A 22349-nucleotide genomic window follows, 5' to 3' on the forward strand; every position below is an offset into this window, starting at 1 on the left:
ACTGAAAGCAGAGTGCAAAGGAAAGTGCAAAAGTAGCACAGAGAGTCCCAAACTCCTTATACTAGGGAAACAGACTACAAAAAGTCATCATGCTGTAAGCACAAGCATTTTCAAGATTAATAAGCATAACAGTAATAGCTGTGATCATTGTAATAAAGGAATGCAACAGTAACAGAAAATAATGGTCTTAATAAAACCAACAATATTGTAAATTGATTGCTGCTAATAAAGTTGATTATGTTACTGAAATGGGGGAAAGAACAGTAAATACCCACTTGTTTGAACATGATATTTTCATAGTGTTTTATTAAACTGTTTGTTGGAATTAGAGATGTGAGGAATTCCCCTAAAAGGATTTGGCCACAACATCATTTCAGCCTCTTAGGTTGCAGAGAATTGCATTCAGAACATTCACAAAAAAGTATATGAAGCCAGTTAGTCACATGATTATCATCCACTCTAAGGCAAGTTGGGAGGTAGTGAGATCTATGACAGTGGTTCTCAACCAGTGGCTCAAGATCCCCACAGGTGTCACAAAAAGCAACCAGGTGGGTCATGAGGTGTTAAAATTGCATTACCATAAAAAGCAAAAAGAAAAGGAGTACTTGTGGCACCTTAGAGACTAACAAATTTATTTGAGCATAAGCTTTCGTGAGCTACAGCTCACTTCATTGGATGCTTTCCGATGAAGTGAGCTGTAGCTCACGAAAGCTTATGCTCAAATAAATTTGTTAGTCTCTAAGGTGCCACAAGTACTCCTTTTCTTTTTGCAAATACAGACTAACTCGGCCACTACTCTGAAACCTGTCATAAAAAGCAAAGAAAATCTCACTCCCCTACTCCCTGCATCCTTCTACCCTTCAAAGTCAACTATTCTATGTCAGCTTCTAAAAACAAAAACACACAAATGAATTAGCATTGCAACATTGTTCACTTGTACTTTTATAATAAATGTGAAGGGGGGAAAATTGTGAAAAATCTTTTGATTTTGGATAAAAGGATGGACAAGCTGAGAAACACTGTCATGCTGGACAGGGCAGTAAACTGGGAGCCAGGACACCTGAGTTCTATCCCCATCTCTGCTGTGACCAGGGACAAGTTACTTCCTCTCTCTTTGCTTCTGTTTCCCCTCCCTTTTCTCCTGTCATATCTTTTTAGATTGAGAGCTCTTTAGGCAGAGACTGGCTCTTGGTGTGTGTGTACAGTGACCAGCAAAGTGGGGTCACCCATTTCAGGGCCTTTAAACATGATTATAGTACAAGAACAACTTCCAAATTCTTGAAGCCAGTATAAGCAACTTGAAGAAGAGCTGTATGCATGACTGATTTTTTGGTTCCTGGCTGATCTGAAAAGAAAAATAATGCGGGGGGGGGAAATTGTTTTGGGCTGACCTAAAACAACGATTTTTCAAATTTTGAGACAAATCAAAAAGTTGGGATGGGGGAGATCATTTAAGGTCAAGTGAAATATTTTGTTTCATTTTTGTTTTTTTAATAACATTTAAGTAAGTTTTGAAACAAAGTTATTTTGAATTTAAAAAAAAGATTTCATTCTGTCAGTGTCAAAACAAAACATTTTGATTGGTTTAAAATTTGGATGGGGAGGAGAGTGAAATAAATTCACTGAATTTGACACTTTCATAAATATAAAGGGAAGGGTAAAATCCCTTCTGGCCAGAGGAAAAGCCCTTTCACCTGTAAAGGGTTAAGAAGCTAGGATAACCTTGCTGGCACCTGACCAAAATGACCAATGAAGAGACAAGATACTTTCAAAGCTGGAGGGGGGAGAAACAAAGGGTCTGGGAGCTGTCTGTGTGATGCTTTTGCCGGGGACAGAACAGGAATGGAGTCTTAGAACTTAGTAAGTAATCTAGCTAGATATGCATTAGATTATGATTTCTTTAAATGGCTAAGAAAATAAGCTGTGCTGAATGGAATGGATGTTCCCATCTTTGTGTCTTTTTGTAACTTTTGTCTAGAGGGATTCTCTATGTTTTGAATCTTATTACCCTGTAAGATATTTACCATCCTGATTTTACAGAGGTGATTCTTTTTACTTTTTCTTCTATTAAAATTCTTCTTGTAAGAAATTGAATGTTTTTTTCATTGTTCTTAAGATCCAAGGTTTTGGGTCTGTGGTCACCTATGCAAATTGGTGAGGATTTTGGGGGGAAAGACATTTCCAAACAACTCTTTCCCAATAATAAACCCGGTTAGACGTTAGGTGGTGGCAGCGAAAGTCCAAGGGCAAAAGGTAAAATAGTTTGTACCTTGGGGAAGTTTTAACCTAAGCTGGTAAAAGTAAGCTTAGGAGGTTTTCATGCAGGTCCCCACATCTGTACCCTAGAGTTCAGAGTGGGGAAGGAACCGTGACAGACACAAATTCGCAAAACATTATGGCCAACCCAAATCTGCATTTTTCAGTGAAAAAAAAAGTTTCAGCCAAAATAGTTTACCCATTGCTTCCTCAGTTGATTTTTCTGGTCCTAAACAGGACATAAAGCCTCCTGGAATCTGGCTTTGGAGCTGGTACTGTATTGATCATACTTTCTGCTATTATTTCTGCAATATTCTTTCATTAATGATATTACTAACTAGGATGTGTCTTCTGCCTTCTGTGGTGTTTCCCTTTGTAACATTAACTTTGAAGTTATATTTGACCTTTCAATAATCCTAAATGATGTAGAAAAGAATGTCACCAGAAACAATTTTTTTCAGATTTATGAGCCTCAGGCGAATAATCTATAATTAAAGTCAATGGAGAAAAAAAGTAAGGGTTAGTTTGAAAGTCATTTAATTAAATCAAAATACTATAAATTATTTACAGGGGTAGATTTCCCCCCCTAACTTCTGTGTAGGAGAAGGAAAGAGAATTTACAACAGCCCTGAGAGATAACTGACTCCTCATTGCGGCCTCTTTCATACCACCTACTCTCAAAATCTCAATGTTTTGACCACAGAAACTCAGTCACTGGGCATGTTAAGTAACCTGTTCAAGGTCACAGTCACAGAGCCCACTGGCCCTGATTGCCAGCTCCTGCTCTAACTGCTAAACAGTCTTCTATGCTTGGGAACAGTAACTAAACCTGGCTCTCCATCCTCATGGTGGAGAATCCCAGGTGACCCTTTTTTATTAACATTTTATTCCTCAGTCCATATTCCCTCTTTCTCTGTCTCTGACATGGTTCAATAAAACTGGTGTCAAGGAGGCTGATTTTGGAGGCTAGGTAAGCTAGTCTGGTGGGACCTTAGTGGTAGTTCTGTGTACTGTCATATGCTGCCAGACAGTAACAGATTCAGTTCTCAAAGCCTGTGACTAACAGAGAAAGTGCCTGGATGTTGTTTTTAGGAATATTGGGTTTAATTTGTTTTTTCCCCTATTCAAATTTGCATTGTTGCCTGGCCAAATGCATAGAATTCAATCAAAGGAGGCCGTAAAGGGGAGTTGTTAAGGAATCCAGGAAAGGTAAAACAATGGCAGTCTCTCAGGTACCTGCTTCAAAAGAGTTTAAATGGCTGAGCCATCAATTGGGAGGGAAGAATCATCCAAAATAAGAGGTTTTTCTCTTCCCAGCCTCAGGCTGAAATCAAAAAAACCCGAGGGGTTAAAAGGGTGCCCTTGGCCGAAGGGAAAGGGGAAGGTGGTCAGCTCAGCTGGAAGCTGACAAAGACACAGAGTCAGCATGCAAGAGAGGCTAACTTGAGAGCCAGCCTCTGCAGCAAGCAAGCTATAACTCAGTGCCCAGAGAGAACAAGGGACACCCAGATTAAGTCATGCCTACCTAGGGGAATGCAAAGCATAGGTAAGACAATATGCAGATAGGTCTTTGTTAGCTTTAAATCTACTTCATCAAGATCTTCTATGTTGAGGCAGCCAGGAGCTCTTCCTCACTGCCCTGGTCCCTGCTGGCAGTGAGCTGTCCGTGGTGCTGCAGTTCCTTTTGGCCAGCCAGGAGCACGATATGCACTCCTCTGGCTACAGCAAGGAACTGCCTGTCTCTGGCTCTACATCTCCCTTTTATATGGCCCTCCTGGGTCCTGACTGGCTGCTCCCTGTAGCCTCTCTGGTTGGCTAGCTCTTTGCAGCCCCTCTAGGCCACTTGGAGGACTTATCTGCACTGTTCCTTTTCTGGGATGGGTGTGGCAGGACCATGAGGCCTCCTACAGGAGGCCTATGGGTCTAGTCACAGATCCAAACTCAGTTACATCCATAGAACTGCAGCTACTCCACAGGAGTGTAAATGAGAAAAATTTGATCTGCGATCATTTTCTTTCAGTTGTGCCACTACCAGTCCTGTCTCCAGATTGCTATAAGCCCTCTGCCTTTCTCCCCACTGCTAAAAAGACTAAGAGGGGATAAGGTTATAAAGCAATGATCTCATAGAAAACCAATACCCTATTATAGCAGTTCTGTAAGGTTCTGTACATCACAAAATTTTACATTTCCTCATAGGCTTAATAGACATTTTCTAGTTCATACGGTCTCTCATACCAGAAGTCTCTTTAAAATAACAGACAAGATCCAAAGGCTGAAAAGCTTAGATCAGCAAATTTCAAAATGGGACTAAAATGTGCATTTTTCCACAATGAAGGTAATTGGAGCAGTTTACCAAGGGATACAGTGGATTACCCATCATTTGAAGTCTTCTAGTATGATCTCTTTCTCAAAGATATTCTCTAATTTAACCACAAATTGATGGACTCAGTTCAGGAATCATTGGGTAAAATTCTATTGCCTGTGTAGGTGCAGGAGATCAGACTAAATGATCACGGTCTTCTGACCATAAAATCTATGATCCAAAGGTCACTGAAGTAAGTAGGATCCTTTCCACTGACTTCAATGCACTTTGGATCAGGCCTGAGAATATCAAACCCACTTACCAGATGAGTGGCAGGCAACTGGCAAACATTCAGAGAACTGTTCCTCCTCTTTCAATAGCAGAAAGAATGCTCTGTCATAGCTCAACAATTTAGACATGCTGTTCCTCCTGCCCAGTGAGAATTAACTTCATAGGTGGCTTATGATGTGCTAGTCTAATCCAAAATAGCCTACAGGTAAGCCAGAGATATGGATTAAGGCAGTAATGCAAAGGCCCACATGTGTTGAGCTGTAAAGACAGTAGCTTAGCCAAACTGAGCCTTGGTCTACATGACAAACTTATGGTGCTATAACTACATTGCTTATGGGTGTGGAGAATCCACACCCCTGAGCAACGCAGTTATACCAACTTAACTCCTGGGGTATATAGTGCTATGTCAATGGGATGGCTTCTTCCATCGACATAGTTGGAGCCCCTCAGAGAGGTAGTACCTATGCCAACAGGAGAAGCTCTCCAATTGGCATAGGTAACATCTTCAGTATGCACTACAGCGACACAGTAAGTGTAGACAAGCCCTAACTAAGGCATAAGCCCCCAAAAGCCTTAGCATATTCAGCTAACCAGGAGTAACCCTAGATCTTAAGGTATCACTGGTTAGCTACTTATTCAAAGGCTTTTGGGGGCTTATGCCTTAGTTAGTGTGGTTAAGATAGTGTCTTTACAAGCTCGATACATGTAAGCCTTTGTATTACTACCTTAATCCATACCTATGACTTATGTACCTATACCTATAGGCTACACCTCAAAAATGAGATATTAACACTGCATTTAATAGAAAAACACTTTAAAATAGACACTTATCTTTCTTTAAAAGAATCTTGATTTCAGCAGCTTTCCAGGATGTTAATTATATCAGAATATCGCATTATGAACATGCTCAATGGAATAAGTACAAGATCTTGTGTGACTTCTCTCCAGTATAATCTGAGAGTTTGTATAAGACTGTGAATCAGAGAGTGGCAGAAACAAAAGACTATTTCACATTTTGGGTCGGGGTTCTTTAAAATCAACAAGGGAATTACCAGGCCAATGGTGACCTCCAAGCAAGTAGGAAAATCTGAAGCACAGAGAAATGTGTCAGATAAATTGCAGGGATCAAAGGTCTTTATTTATATAACAATGAAAATATACTTCATGTGCCATGTGAAAAAATGAAATCTGAGCCCTTTGGCAGTGCAATTTTGATAAAATTCTTATTTAATATGTGCTGCTTGCTTTTTGTTCCCCCTTCAGTTGATATTTTCTGCATAATTAAAGCCATATTTTCCACCTCTTCTCATCCCCTGATTTTTGGGACCTAGAAATATTATGGCTAATTTCAACTTTCATAACAAACCAGTGAGCCTGATTTTCCACTTTATTTGAGCATAAGCTTTCGTGAGCTACAGCTCACTTCATCGGATGCATTTGGTGGAAAATACAGAGGGGAGATTTATATACACACACACAGAGAACATGTGTGTGTATATAAATCTCCCCTCTGTATTTTCCACCAAATGCATCCGATGAAGTGAGCTGTAGCTCACGAAAGCTTATGCTCAAATAAATTTGTTAGTCTCTAAGGTGCCACAAGTACTCCTTTTCTTTTTGCGAATACAGACTAACACGGCTGCTATTCTGAAACCTGATTTTCCAGTGTGTAGCTCCATTTTACATCTTTACATCACTAGTGATTTCAAGAAGTTACACAGGTGACAACTGGAGTAACTACATGGAGAATATGGAGCAGTATGTTTCTGGCCTTTTGCTTACAAAGAAGAGTACCTTGGGATGGTAAACTAATTGAAAGGGATGCAAATTTTTGACTATGACTTTTCCAGAAGCCATAGTTCCTCACAACTCTCTTCCCTAACAGTGGTCCATGACAGACTTTTCAGTGTGTGAAACATATGACCCCAAGGTCCCTTGAATTCTGGTTGAGCCTCAAACCAATTCAAAAAAGAAGCCAGGGATGCTGCAAGCTGCTTCCAGCAGGCTTCCCTGCTGAGCAGCCATTGTGACCCCTGGCTATGTGGTAACCTGCATGGAACTAGAAGGAAGGAGCACAGATTGCAGAAGAAAAGAGTTTGGAAGAGGTACAAGGAAGTCAGTCTGTGTGCACATGGCTAGAATGGTAGCTGCAGTTGCAGCAGCTCTTTAAACAGTTCTGTTAATAAAGAACCAGTTTAGTTTTACAAGCATAGAGTCCTTTCATGTTATTATCCAGCATGCAATACATGAAACAGGCTAAAAGCTTTGGAGGCAGCATGGGCCAGTGGACTCTACTAATTGAAAGGCAAGAGACTCACTTGCATTTTAATCCTAGTTCTTGGTCATGATCTTGACATTTAATGTCTCTGCCTGGTGTGTAAATTTGAGATAATACCATGTATTGATCAACTGCTCATGTGATTAATTAGTTACGCTCTGTAAAGCATTTTTAAAGTGCTGAAACTCACTATAATGCACATAGAACCCATCAGTGACTGGGACCTTAATAGCTCTGAGGCCTCCATCTTATTTGGACAATAGCCCAATGGATAATAAATGAAATGCTGACAATGTGCTGATCCCAGCACAAGAGGTTGGCTCCCACTTCTCTTACAGCAACAGGCAGGTGGTGACCTGATGATTTCCCTCCCCCCACCCCACCACTTCCCATGTGCCATGTGTCTGCCTCTCCACCTTCTAATCCCTCCTTAACACCCACTTCTTTCACTTAGCCCTTCATTGCAGATCGCTGTTGACTCTGCTCCTGATCTTACCTCATTGAAGTCAATGCGACTCTTGCCACTGATTTCAGTGGCATGAGTGGGAGTTCAAAATCAGGGAGTTTTAGAGCAGGGCTCACCCTTTACATGTGTATAATGCATCTGCTCAGATTAAATTGCATGCCCCTCAGGTGAGGGGCCATGTTTACTGGAGATAAGAAAACACTATGTACAGAAAGCACCTTCACCTCTCAGAACCCACCCCTGCACACATGCCTCACCTTATAATCATTTAAATTTATCTCACACTGTAATTTAAAACATAAAAAAGAAATCCAATGACCTGAGCTAATCAGACAGTGGCCAAATATACCACACAATCCCTTTGCTTATTTGTACTTCCCTTCCTCCTTCTTTTGTCTGTATTCTTCCCATTTGTATTGTAAGTTCCTTGAGTGGGGGGGAAACATGTTTTCTTAGATGTCTATAAAGCAGAATGCCCACCAACAGCATCAATACAAATAATCCATGGTGCCATATAATAAACTTGAAAAGATTTGGAAAAATTGGTATTGTCACAAAAATTCAAAATTTTATGCAGCAGTATGGAAAGGAACAGTCAGAATGAGTTGATCTTATCAATTTCTAAGTACATGCCTGCGGAAGATGTTCAGAGTCCATTGGAAAGAGTTTCTTGCAACAACAGAAATTCTAAGTAGAACAAACTAATCTAAAGCACCCAATATGGTAAGATGATTATAGTGTCCATATTTAAGACAGATTTTAAGAATGCCACCAACATAACTTCCATGGCAAGTGATAATATGGACACCACTTGGAAAAAGAAAAAGTAGGTAACCTAGAGAAATATTATGCAGGATAGAGAGAGAAGCCAAATTCATCAACATGACACTCAAGCCCGAACAGACCAGCACAAGCACCAAATAAGTGGCAAAAAACATGGACACTCTATGCCTTAAGGCTATGGGAGGAGAAAGAAAGAATATATAATATGGTTTCAGACAGGCCACCAACCAAAGTTCATATTCACAGTGTCGTGTCTCTCATGTTATCCTGGGCTTTCCTTAAAGCCTCATCTTCTGGAATCATGTTATTTCATGATGATCTCTGTTTTCATTAAAGATTCAATTTCTAGCCCTCAAAGTGGCAGAGGAAAGCTGGAAAACATGAATTGCTTCAGAACCACAAGGCAAATGAAAAGAACCCAACATTACTTATGATTTTTATTAGTCCCATGGTTTTGGGAGGCCAGACTCATGAATGTTGAATATTTGGGGTTGACCTTCCTGGATCCAGTTGTGTGACGCAGGCTTATCATTATAAAAGGGCAAACTGGTAATCCTGGATGTAAATCTCTCTGAACTTGGCATAAACTCCAAGATGGATCTGGATTCAGTTCCAAAGTCAGCAGTTTAGGCCTTTTCCTAATTATAATTCTCAACTCCCAGTCTCACTCTGCCTGTGTCAATGTTTCTGCACAACCCAATCCAAATTCTCACTCTCCCTTCCTGTTTTGTTCTTCAATATTTCTAGTTTCCTTGAATTGCAAACACTAATATTCTACCATCCAGATGTGCACAGAATTCACTAAAGATGTATTTCATGCCATAACATTTTTTCAGTCAATATGGCTCCAGCTGTACAGCCTGAAATCTTCCTCATTGCAGCATGAGCTTCTTTCACGATGCACAGCCAACATGCTTCAATCCTTTTTTGGATGGGGTAACTCTGGATAAAGGGAGTGAGAGAGAAGGTAGTTGGTTTTCCATGTAACTATACCTTTTCATAGTGAGTCTACCACCAACATGCCAATGGTATCTTTAGCAGTGATATTTTGGGGAGGATCTGGGGAGACAGCTAGAGAGGAAGTAGGGCTGAGAGTGGATATATACATCCAATCTATACATCATTCATCCCTTAAGAACTAAGATGAGTGAGTTTATTTCACATATGCCATCAAATTATGTTAAATGTTATTTTTAAGATATATGCTTTGTATTCATCCTAAGAGCTATGTTCACCTGCATTTTCTTGAATTTTATATGCCGATCATACACTACACTTAGCTCTCATGTTTTGAGATCTGTTTAATACACAGGTGTGGTACACAGCTGTCAAAAGTAATTGACTTTATAGATTTTGCCCTGTTATTAAACACAGTACATATATCACCTTCCATCTATTCAATTTTTCAGGGGAAAAAAACAGCCTCGTTCCATTATCCTGGCGGTGGTGCCACTTACAAGGGGCAGTCAGTCGACAGAACTCTAGTAGAGTCATTTGATCATCCTGACAGCAATGAGACAGAGTGGAGAGAAAACATCGACATGGTTATGAGCTGGTTTACCAAAGAGAACTTTGATTTTGTCACACTTTACTATGGAGAACCCGATCAAGTGGGGCACAGAAAGGGCCCTGAAACAGAAGACAGGAAGATGATAATTCAACAGATTGATAGGACCATTGGCTACCTTGTAGAAGCTATTGAGAAACATAGCCTGAAGGATAAGCTGAATGTCATCATTACATCTGATCATGGTATGACCACAGTAAAGAAGAAACCTGAAGTACAGGAGATCTTACTGTCCAACTATATCAAATTCAGCAAGTTGGTCAAATTTGACATACTGGACTATGGAGGCTTTGGGATGATAACCCCGAAACCAGGAAAAGAAGAGGAAATATATCAGGCACTGAAGAATGCTCATCCTCATCTAAAGGTGTATAAAAAAGAAGAGTTTCCTGAACACTTCCACTATGCGAAAAATGAACGTGTTTTACCAATCCTTGTTTATGGTGATCCCGGTTATAGTGTTAATGGGGTAAGTTCATTACTGAATCTAATACAACAATCAGGTTTCTTGGCAGCCATAGAGTAACCTTTAGAAGATTCCACAGACAAGTCACTTTACAGTATTTTTCACACCTTGTAATTGGTGTTGGTTTTGCTCCATAATAAATTAAGCAATTTCCAGTGCTGGTTGATAAAACATGTATTTTTACCACATCCCGAATAAGGATGTATTAGCTATGGTACTGATTGTAGCTTTTGGGGGCAGGGACTTTTTTGTTAATACGGTGCTTACACAGTGCTTCACGCAATTGGCTGCTGGTCCATGACTGGGATCCTAAGAGCAACTACTATATAAATAAATATGTACATACTATTTTATCCTGTTAATTACAGGAAAATAGCAATTACACCAACAGAACATTTTCATTGCTACCAAGGGATGAGATGGATTCACCGTCTCTTGATGTCTTCCAATCAAGACTGGGTGCCTTTGTAGAAGACATGTTGTAGTCAAACACAAGTAATTGGGCTCAATACAGGAGTAACTGAGTTAAATACCCTGGACTGTGTTGTACAGAGGTCAGACTAGATGATCAAATGGTCCCTTGAAATCTATGAAACTATGGAGCCCATATTAAAAAAATAGACTTACGACCTTACCAAGTGTGCCATCTGAGCTTTGTCATGAAGCCACAGGAGCCCCACACATTTTACTTAATGAATCTTTGAGTTTTAGCAGGCTTTGAGGACTCTGGTTTGGAATTTGGAACAATTCACTTGCCTTAAAACCTCTGACCAATGGAACCTTATGTACAATCAAAACATTAAGCCATTTGGGGGATTTAAAATGCCTGGTCTTTCGAGGTGCTCACTTAGAGAAACAGGATGAAAAGGGAGTCTGAAGGGTTTAAAACAAACAAACAAACAAACAAACACACACAATCCCAAGATCCCAGCATTGATTTCTGTGGGCTTCAGATCAGGCCATAAATGAGTTCCAGTAAGGTTTATATTCAGCCAACATTTTATTCTAGGAAGGCCAGTAAGAATGATATGTTCAATTCATCTTTCCATCTTCATTTTAATAAGTTATGGCATCTGAATGCCATGTCTTCTATCGTACACCTAGAAGAGTAAGAAAGCTGAATCTCAAAAGATAGGCAAATGTAAGTATTCTGGTGAGACACTGTGTTCAGCTCTGGGCCTCAGATTACCAGCTGTGAGTAACTTGTTTTCATTGAACTTTGAAAAATCATGCTCAGAATTCTAGAAAGTAATATCCCCTCCCTGACTCTAGAAAACATACTAAGAGATCAGCTCTTCCCTGTTGCTAAACTAGAGATTCCTTCAGTCGCTGTGCAAAAACACTGTCATTTTCTTCCCCACATGGATACCTCTATGCAATGAGAATCCATTTGCCCATATTGATAGAACGAGTATTTTTTCCCCTCTGTTAGACTGATAGTTACATGACAGATTTGGGGGAGATAAAAAGCTATAGAGCTTGTCCTATAAGTGGTAGGCAAACACTCAGTAGTCTATACTATAACTTCCAGTTTTGTCCTCAGAAGTTTTGGTCAGCTGAATCTGAGCCAAAATAATGAGCCTACAGCTACTTTATGGAGCAACAGGGATATACAGTGGTCAGTTAGGCAGCTCCTAAGGTTTCCTGACTGCTCATTGTTAGAATTTAAATCAGATGGGAGATTTGGATTAGACTATTTAACATTTGTTGTTATCTTTGTGCATTACGGTTCTGGTAAATTGCACTATAACATTTTTGGAGCAATACCTATTTTCTACAATGAATCACTGCAAGTATTTTAACAATGCAAACCTTCTTTTCCTAAGATTTTTCTAGGAAGTCACCCTTTCTGCATATCATGACAAATGGAATCAGGCTAAAGCCATAAATCCGGTAACAGAGTGCAAAGCTTTGGTGGAATCATACTCACACTACTGTTATTTTTGGCAATTACATGTCCTGCATTATCACAATCCCCTAATATAAAAACAAGTTAGCTCATCTTGGGCTTTCCCATGAGCCTCCAGCAGGAAGCAGAGCATTATTGTGTTGCTCCAGGAGCACTTCAGGAAGCAGATTGTGACTTTCAGAGTCACAATTTGCCTCCCAATTCCCCAGCTGTGCAGATACTTCCCCTGCAGATGGCCTATACCCGCTACAGAATATTTTCCCCATTGTACCAGCATAGCTATGCAAGCCAGTGCATTGTGGGGGCAGGATTCAAAGGCTCTACCCACTCCTACAGCTAGGTAGAAGCTACATAGCAGCCCCATCGAGACAGCGGTCCTTCCCATGACCTGGGTAACCAGCACAAGGGAGCATAAGGTGCTCCTTGCTTCCTTGCCCTGCTGCATAAATCAAGGCAAAATCTGGCCTTAGCATCCAGAGGGGAATCAGGTGTATTGACCATTGTCAGAGTTACAATGACATTTTGGCTCCATATTTTAATAAAACAAAAAGTGGATGTACTTTTGAGGTATTATCTGGAAAATCTAAACGAGACACATGAGCTCAAATTGTCAAAGCTCAGTGTTACGCCAACCTAATGCATCAATTAGCAAACATGAAAGCACATTCTTGAATCTAATGCTTTTCTTCACACATTTCTTACTGAAATTGCCTTCCACCTCCCTCAATTCCCTTGCTGTTTCAGCTGGATACTGAATTTTCCTTCACTGCCTCATTTATTTGTATTGGTGTGTGCTATTATAGAGCAGTTGTATTTCACCCCAGAAGCAGAAGCATCTTCAGGTAGGACTAGTGACTAAGTGACTGGTGTATAAGAAGTTAAATTTGAAGGTGCCTTTGGGATGAAAGGCACTAGATAAAGCTAAAATTGATTGTTGGTTGTTGTTTTTCCCCCCCCCAGAGGTTTATATTATATGTTAACAAAGGAGATCATGGATTTGACAATGAGGATATGGACATGAAGACAATATTCAGAGCTTTTGGTCCCGATTTCAAAGAGAATTACTTAGCTGAGCCCTTTGACAGTATCCACATTTATCCACTGATGTGTAAACTCCTGGGCATCAATCCACAGCCCAATAATGGATCTTTAGCATTTACACAGAAAATGCTCATTGATACTTCACAGCCAGAGTTGATCCTGCTTGCTGCTATCATTTTAAGTGCCATAGCAGTGATACTTGTGCTAATATTCATCACATCGGTGACCCACACTGCCGTCCAACGAAAGAAGGGGTAAGTAAAGTTTTCTTTAGGGCTTGGATAGTTACACCAGGGGAAAGCACTGGAAGGAGGGAGATGGGAATTATGGGTTTGGGGCTCAGATATTACAATGCTTGGGACCATGTACATACACAGACAAAAAGGAGAAATAAATCTTGGGGCTGACACAGAATCTAGGACCCTGAATAAGCCATTTAACTTGTCACTCAGCATTCCCATCAGTAAAAATGGTTACCAATAGTTACTATACAAGGTACTCGGTATAGTAATGGGCATCCCCATTTTACAAATGGCAAATGGGGCAAAAAGAAACCAGGTGACTTGCCCAAGATCACACAGGAAAGCGGTGGGTGGTGAAGCAAAGAATTGAATTCAAGTCTCAGGTCAGCACCCTGACCACTGGGCAATCCTTTACCCTCTAAAAATAGGGAAAGCCCTACAAGCCTACCCTGAGGTCTGAAAGTCCAGTCAGATGTCCCTGCCTTCCCTGCAAATGAGCGCCAGTAATAAAGAGGATGTCATGAATCTTTATTTATTAGGCCCAGATGACTTTTAAGATGCATGTGTGAAAGGTGCTACATCAGCACTGAGCTCTTGTGCCTTAAGCTCATGCCTTAACTTGTAGTGTTGAGTCTCAGAGCCAGGTACCATGCAGTAGACCTGACTCTCCATGTCTTGCACCTTGTGGAGCCATTGACACTAGTGTGAAGCTGGTATGCAACGTTACTGTTCTGATTCAGTAGCATTTTATACCCACTTCACACAGTAGGAAATGGCTACACAAGGTGCAAGACAGTGGAGAGTCAGGCTCTACTCTCTTAGGGCTTGTCGGCACAGTAGGGTAAGTCACTTTCCACTGTCATAGAGTTCATTACTGAAGCACGCTAATGTTTTGTGTGCTAATTGTCTGTGTAGACCCTGCTGGTGCTATGAAATGTATTTGAAATAGCACTATGTTAAGGCACACTAGAGAACTTTCGTGTGCACCAGCAGGGTCTACAGGGACCAATTAACATGCAATAGGTTATAGAAATTATACCGTTGTAAAGCATATTATGTGACCGTGTGAACAAGCCCCTATTTGTCTCCCCACAAAACAAAGCAGTCTGCCTTTTTGGGCCTGATTCTCCGCTCTCTCACTCCTGGCAATCAGGAATAACTCCACTGAGGCCAGAGTTACAGAAGTTTAAGACCGGAACTTGACCCTTTATGGGTATGGGTTCTACAGCAGCAAATGCAACTGTAATTAAAGGCAAATATCCAGTTAGAAAATTATTTTCTGTTCAGATGATCATTTTGCACATGTTCTGGAGGAGTGACAGCAATATACATTGTCATAATGAGCTTTTCATAAAACATTGTCTGATGACCTCCTGAGGTCCCTTCCGGCCCTGATATTCTATGATTTTAATGCAAAAAGGAAACTTCTGTATCCTTTCCCTCTTAAGCTTCCATAATATAACCTTTTTCCTCAAAGCTACTTTATGACAACAATAATAGTCTATCTTGTTTTAGTTTGATATGAGACTGTGCCATAAATCCCTAAGCTTTCATTACTGATTAATTAATATTTATCTGTGCTAAGGAATGGAATGCAATGTTTTTGCACTTGGAAAAAAAAGAGAATCAGCAAATATGAGATTTATTTTAAGAGGCACCAAGTTGTTCATTGCAAATCATGTTTTATTCACGCATTTAAAATATACAAGACACCAAAAATTGCATTTTCACTCTTTGAAATCTCAATAAAACATTGGTTCAATCATTTTCCAGTCATATTTCACACACACATTGATTATTCTGGATGAAATATATATGTGAGCATTATTACATTCAATGGAAACATTCTAGTAAACAGCATGCATCTATGGAATGCTTCATTATTTAGGATTCTCTCAGCCAGCAATTATGAGGACCATTTTTCTTGTAACAATATAGAAGATGTCAAGGAATTTTAATTTTATTTAAAAGGGGACTGCAGTAGCATTAACTATAGTACAGAGGGGTCCAATTCAGGGCAAGTAAATAGGAAAAAGTTACCTATTTAACTTTATTATGTTGGAGCCTGCTAGAAAGTCACAATACTTGAGTCCAGGGGCCACTCAGGCTCACACTTCCAAATGGTGTAACAACCTCAAATTTCACAGGCGTTTTCTACATCCAGCTTTGGATTGCAAGACTATTCAGGCTGGATTTTCGAAGTGCTGAATTCTTACACCACCAACTGAAGTCAGTGGGAAAGTGAAGGGCTCATAACCTCTGGAAACCAGGCCCTTGAGGGTAGATCTACACTGCAAAGAAAAACCCACAGCACTGTCTCAGAGCTCAGGTCAACTGACTTGGGCTCATCGGGCTAAAAATAGCAGCAGAGATGGTCGGCCTCAGCTTGGGGCTCAGGTTCTGAAGCCCAGCACAGAGGGGTGGATCTCAGAGCCCAGACTCAAGCCTGAGCAGGAACATCTACACTGCTATTTTTAGCCCTGCAGCCTGAGCCCAAGTCAATTAAGACAGGCTCTGAGACTTCGTGCCATGGGTTTTTCTTTGCAATGTAGATGTATCCTTAGGGTCTTGAATTTATTTCAGCCTCTCCATGGCAGCAGTGTCATTCTGAGTCAGATCCATTGATGTCAATGAGAATCTTTCCAGACCCTGTGTCTTCATCTGATATTGGATCAGTACATAATACTGCACCACAAAGCGATGACATCTTCATGGGAACATGCAATTGTCATACAACACTAAGACCAGTGTGGTTGCACACACTCATAAGTGATCTGGAAAAAGGGGTGAACAGGGAGGTGACCAAGTTCACAGACCATACAAAGTTACTCAAAATAGTTAAGTCCAAAGCTGACTGCAAAGAGTTACAAAGGGATCTAACAAAACTGAGTGAGCGGGGAACAAAATACCAGATGGAATTCAATGTTGATAAATGCAAAGTAATGCATATTGAAAATGTAATCTCAACTATACACACAAAATGATGGGGTCTAAATTAGCTGTTAGCACTCAAGAAAGATCTAGGAGTCATTGTGGATAGTTCTCTGAAAACATCTGCTCAGTGTGCAACAGCAGTCAAAAACACTAATAGAATGTTAGGAACCATTAGGAAAGGGACAGATATATACAGAGGCATTATGATATTTTCTGTCTAAGTCCATGGCATGCCCACACCTTTAATACTGCATGCCTTTCTGGTCACACCATCTCAAAAAAAGATACTAGAATTGGAAAAGCTGCAGAGAAGGACAACAAAAATGATGAGGGGTATGGAGCAGATTCCATAGGAGGAGAGATTTAAAAGACTGGGACTTTTCAGCTTGGAAAAGAGATAACTAAGGGGGGGGAGAGGGGGGATATGATAGAGATCTATAAAACCATGACTGGTGTGGAGAAAAAGTGTTGTTTACTCCTTCTCATAACACAAGACCCATGGGTCACCCCAATTAAATTAATAGGCAGCAGGTTTAAAACAAAAGGAAATACTTCTTCACACAATGCACAGCAACCTGTGGAACTTGTTACCAGAGGATGCTGAGAAGGTCAAAACTATAAAGGGGTTTTTAAAATGAACTAAATAAGTTCACGGAGGATAGGTCTATCAATGGCTATTAGCCAAGGGATGCAACCCCATGCTTTGGGTGTCTCTAGCCTCCGTTTGCCAGAAGCTGGGAGTGGATGAAAGGGGATGGATCACCTGTTCTATTCACTCTCTCTGAAGTATTTGGCACTGGTCACTGTTCGAATACAGGTTGCTGGGCTAGATGGACCAGGTGGTCTGACCCAGTACAGCAGTTATTATCTTGGTTTTATAAGTATTATTCTTGTGCAGCAGCACAAAGCCAAACCCACTGGAGTCAAAGATAGAGAGGCAACGAGATGAAATCTGTACAACTGATACACTGAATAGTGTTTTTTCTGGACAGCATACTACTACCAGGAAGGCAGATTGTCAAAGCAAGTGCCTCAGTGAGAGGAGCCCATGTCAAAGCCATGCTGATGGTGCTGTGGGTCAATTAGCTAGCAGTTGTGGATCACACCCAACCCCTTCATCAGAATGAGTTAGCACAATAACTTAATTTTTTGGGAAAATTTTGCAGGAAACACACATATTAAGTAGATTTAAGCAGGAAAGAGAACGACGATGTCTGGTTCTTTTCCTGTGCTACCAGCAATCATATCCCTCTCCCCATTTACAGCATCCTCTTCAACCATGTTAATCACTTCCACTCATACAGAATGCTAAACTAGACAGCACTTCATGTCATCATTATGTTCTTGATCCAGTGCCCACTGACGTCAACAGAAAGATTCTCATTGCCTCCAAGGGGGCCACACCCCTTGTCCTCAGGGTCCACACAGGACCATGCCAAATATTTTGGCTACAAGAGCAACCTGTCTCATCTTTTACTCTTAAACAATCAGCAATAGTACCACAGCAGTGCCATCACTGTACCCATAAAGTTCTGTGAAAAATTAGAGCTGGAAAGAATGTTAAATAAAGTTACATTATAAAAATCCTCCTTCCCTCCACCCTTCCCCCATTGAGGGATGGGTGGGAGCAGGGAAGGTTTAACGTATCCATTGTTTAGAAAGATATCAGCTCAAGATAAAAAAAAAGTGCTTGCAATTCATGTTGTGGTTGAATATTAAGGATGAGAATACAACTCATAATACATACTCCTGTTAATGCACATATGCAGGAGGCACTGCTTCTGCTGCCTTCTGTCCTCTGAATACCCAGGTTTTTGTGAAATGTAAACTGCAATTTACTCTTAACCAGTTCAGTGACATGTTAAAAAAATAAATAAAAACAGATTCTGCATCAAGTTCAAATAACAATTCACCTCAGAATAAGTCTGTTGTAAGAGTTGAACCTGACATAGCAATGTGTATTGCAGTAACACTGATGCCTACAAAAAGCAACAAGATAGAGAAATCCAAAATAATGAGCAGTATAGAAAAGATAGAAAAAGGTCAACAGGATCTCCCAATAATATTAGAGCAAGGGAATGGCTTATGAAATTTAGAACAGCACCAAATTTAAAATAAAATAGAAGAAATACCATTTCTACCAATGCATAAAATAACCTGTGGAACTCACTGCTTTGAGGTACCATTAAAGTTATGTACTTTGCAGGATTCAAAAGAATATTATTCCCATAAATGTCTAATAAGCCATATTCAGGGAATAACCATCTAGGGTTAGGGAGAAATTTCCCTAAGGACAGGTTATCCCATACTTGTTCCTTATAGGGTGACTTGCATCTTTCTCTGAAGCATCTTGTACTGGCCATTCTCAGAGAAAAACACTGAGCTAGATGGGGTGTCTATTTGAGCCAATAGGCCTATTCCTACTTTCCTGCATTTGAAAGTTGGACTGTGCACGTATAGGAAACGTCTCGATTTGGTTTTTCTATGCTTAAGGTATTGAGCTCAAAATGTTTGGATGAAGGAAACCCATTAAGTGTAATGTAAGATGACATATACGATATATATCTATAACTTGAAATAAGTAGGTGTTCCATCCTCCCCCACCCTACACAAAAAGCATTTTCAGTTTCTAATTAACTGTAACATACCAGATGTTTTGTTAGCTATATCATCTGCCTCTGGGTAAAGACACTAGAAATGGCTTGAACAATCTGTTATAAGCAGCAATGATCTGTAGGAACAATGGTGAAATGCACTCACGCAAAATACAGTTGCCACGGCTTCTCTTTTAGTCTGAGCATATGTTTTCCTCTGGTTTTGTCGAGTGTGAAATGTGAAACCACTAGACTCCTCAGAAACCTCTTACCTACCATGAGATTCTAAACTGCCAAAATGAGCAAAATTTAATCACCTGTGATAGCTGTAGTCATGGTGAGAGCAGTACTTTAACTGGATTTAGAAGTGAAGAGTAATAGTCTTTCACATTCATGGAAGCTACCCAGGATAACAGGAAGAACAGCCACATAAGCTGGTTCTAGGTATTAGTAATAGTTGACGAAGTGGGTATTCACCCACAAAAGCTTATGCTCCAAAATGTCTGTTAATCTATAAGGTGCCACAGGACTCTTTGCCGCTATCACAACATCTGTTATTCATATTTGTTGAGAATAGGAAAGATATGACCCTTTTTTGATGCAAGTGGAAAAGTGCCCAGATTAGTAGAAGGCCACTTAGTGACATTTGTTTATGTGATCTGTAATTATAAATCTGTCTCATTGCCTGCATTCCACACCTTTACATCTGTAAGAACAATCCCTGTGTACAGATTTCAGCTGACATATTGTCCTCAGAGTTGCGCAAACTGTAATGGATGAGACACACACACACACACACACACACACACACACACACAGCTCTCTTGGAGACTTGACTTCTGTTCTCTCTTTAATCTAAAATAGGTCATTATAGACAGAGCCTGAGATGCACAAAACCCAGACGGTTCCCAATGAAATTAATGGAAATTGTTGGGTGTCTAAATCTCCTGCTTTGAAAATCTCAGTCTGGAGGTTTGCATTTTATGGCCTATGAAAACTTAGCATCACTGCATATACCTCTATTACATATTAGTTCCAAGTGGACAGCAGTGGGTGATCTGTAAGTAGGAGTATATCATATGCAATACAGACCCGTGGTACAGCTTAGAGAGGAGAATTTTGCCCCAAATGTTTTTTGCAGTATTTATTGTAACTTAATGAACAAGAGCTTCCAATCTATTTAACAAGTATTTTCTCATCCCACTTACAGGCTAAAGAAGGATCATCACAAAGCAAAGAAGAACCCACCTTTATCATCAACAACGTTGTGAACCATTTTCATTTTGAGAGAATATATACAGCATTTGAAAAACCAAGTCTGCATCTTGTTCTTTCTGGTTCTATTTGCTGTGTCTGCTACCAGAAACTGGTAGAAAGCTAGATGAAATGATCATTTTACATGTTTTGTTTTTTTTAAACTTTTGGCTTGATTCATTACAATACAGGTCCTAAAAAAATCCTTGGTCTCAAAACAGCGAGGATAGTAACATGTTATCATTTTAGAACAAGAGAGCATCAGCATGTGCAACAAAAAGCTGTACAATGAAAGTGAGTGAGCATGTGTGTGTGTGTATGTATATGTATGTATGTATATTGCCATTCCTGTTACAAGGCTTGTCCCCCACTCTGGACAGTCCATTGCAAGTGGCCCCAAATGCTGGATCCCACACGCTCCTAAACTAACCTGTTCTGGGCAGAGTCAGGTCACTGTTCCTAGCTCTGGGTTTCTAAGGCATACTCCAAGGTGCTGATCTCATGTCTGCCACCCTTCTTGGGATGTGGGCTCCACAGCCACCTTAAACTCCACAATTTAGTGCCTTAGCCTCCTCAAGCCCCTCATTTGCTTATTTATATTCCCTAAGTGCATCACTGTGCTGTGGGAAATCTCAGCTACTGTCCTTTCAGGGACAACATGGCATGCAAATAAGGAATACAGGCTTAGCAAAGGAATTCCTTAACTAGTCACTTTTATTCTTGAAAACACAAGAGAGTTACAGATCCTAAACATCCCCAGTTAGCATGATCTTACTCCTCCTGTGAATCCTGTATTTGGTCTGCATTCTTAAACTAGACAGCCCTTTTTGCCTTCTCTCTCCTTTTTCCTCCCAAAAGATATCTGCAAATTAAGCATGAACTAAAGTGATATAATAGCCAGTTTCAGACCTTCACTTTGCTGTTTTGGACAATGTTCAAACATTCCATGCACCAATTTTACATTTGCCATCCACATGCAGTATACTCTCTTGCAAGGTTACATTGGTCATTTTCACCTAGCAGCATTTTGACCATTTCAGTTCTAAGGACAACTGACCAGACAGTCAATTGACCTCATGTGGTTGGCTTCAGTATTAACACCCTCATGACATGAATGTACCAACCTCAGAAGGCCACTGGACTATTTATCCTCTATCTCCACCAAGTTTGCCCACAGGTTTATTAGAGTACCTAGATTCAGCTGAGTGTTCTCTATTTGTCTAAACATCACTGTTGAAATGTTTATAGCTGTACAATGTAAATTTGAACAAAAACATTCAACAGCCCTGCAGTCATGCCTCCTTGGACTGCCATCCCATTACATGTCATAAAACAAGCAATGCTGGGTTTGATAAACACTCAGGGACCTCTCCAAGAAAAATCCAGGGTTATACAGGAAGTTGTTATGGTGAGTCAGTATTTCTTGCTGAATTAAATACCTCAGCCATGTTACAGTCACTGTGTAGTACAAGGTGCCATCTTTCAGTTTTGATGTAAACTCACTGACATCCCAGGGCATTTTTTAGCCATACCAAAAAGTAATATGCTGAACAAATTTCAACTGAGTTATTACATCTTGTCTACTAAAGTTCCCTCTTCAAATTTTCTTCTTCACTTCTTGTTGTACACTAGCATGCAGTGTTGTGTATTGTTTAAACAGTGCTCATCTTTTACCTCAGAAGTGGGTACATTTGAATGACTAATGAAAAGACTGGTTATCTATTAATAGTGCAGCTCTTAGTACAAGACACGTGAAGGGTGCTAAAAACAGCAGGAGCCTGTGAAAGTGCCTAGCATAAAGATCTGTTTCTCTGAAACAGATCTCAAATACTTCACTTGGAATCCTTTTTTCTATGCCGAGAATCTGTGCACCAAACAGGTCATTCAAGTAGGAGATTCAAGGTGCCACTTATGATTTTTTGAAAGAATGCCATTGTAACAGATTGTATCGTGCACTCACTCAGAT

At 40.2% G+C, this 22349-nt stretch overlaps 1 protein-coding gene across 1 annotated transcript in view; it reads left to right on the forward strand.

Annotated features, from left to right (window-relative positions):
* Positions 1–20400, forward strand: part of LOC119862469 (ectonucleotide pyrophosphatase/phosphodiesterase family member 7-like) — a 41158-nt gene extending 20758 nt beyond the window's left edge. Inside the window, exons 3-5 of the mRNA XM_038419212.2 lie at positions 9786–10412; positions 13279–13613; positions 20340–20400. Of these exons, the coding sequence (XP_038275140.2) occupies positions 9786–10412; positions 13279–13613; positions 20340–20400 (1023 nt within the window). The remainder of the gene's footprint in view (positions 1–9785; positions 10413–13278; positions 13614–20339) is intronic.
* The last annotated feature ends 1949 nt before the right edge of the window (positions 20401–22349 follow it).

This window comes from Dermochelys coriacea, chromosome 10 (genome assembly GCF_009764565.3).
Source record: "Dermochelys coriacea isolate rDerCor1 chromosome 10, rDerCor1.pri.v4, whole genome shotgun sequence".
NCBI classification, from domain to species: domain Eukaryota; kingdom Metazoa; phylum Chordata; order Testudines; family Dermochelyidae; genus Dermochelys; species Dermochelys coriacea.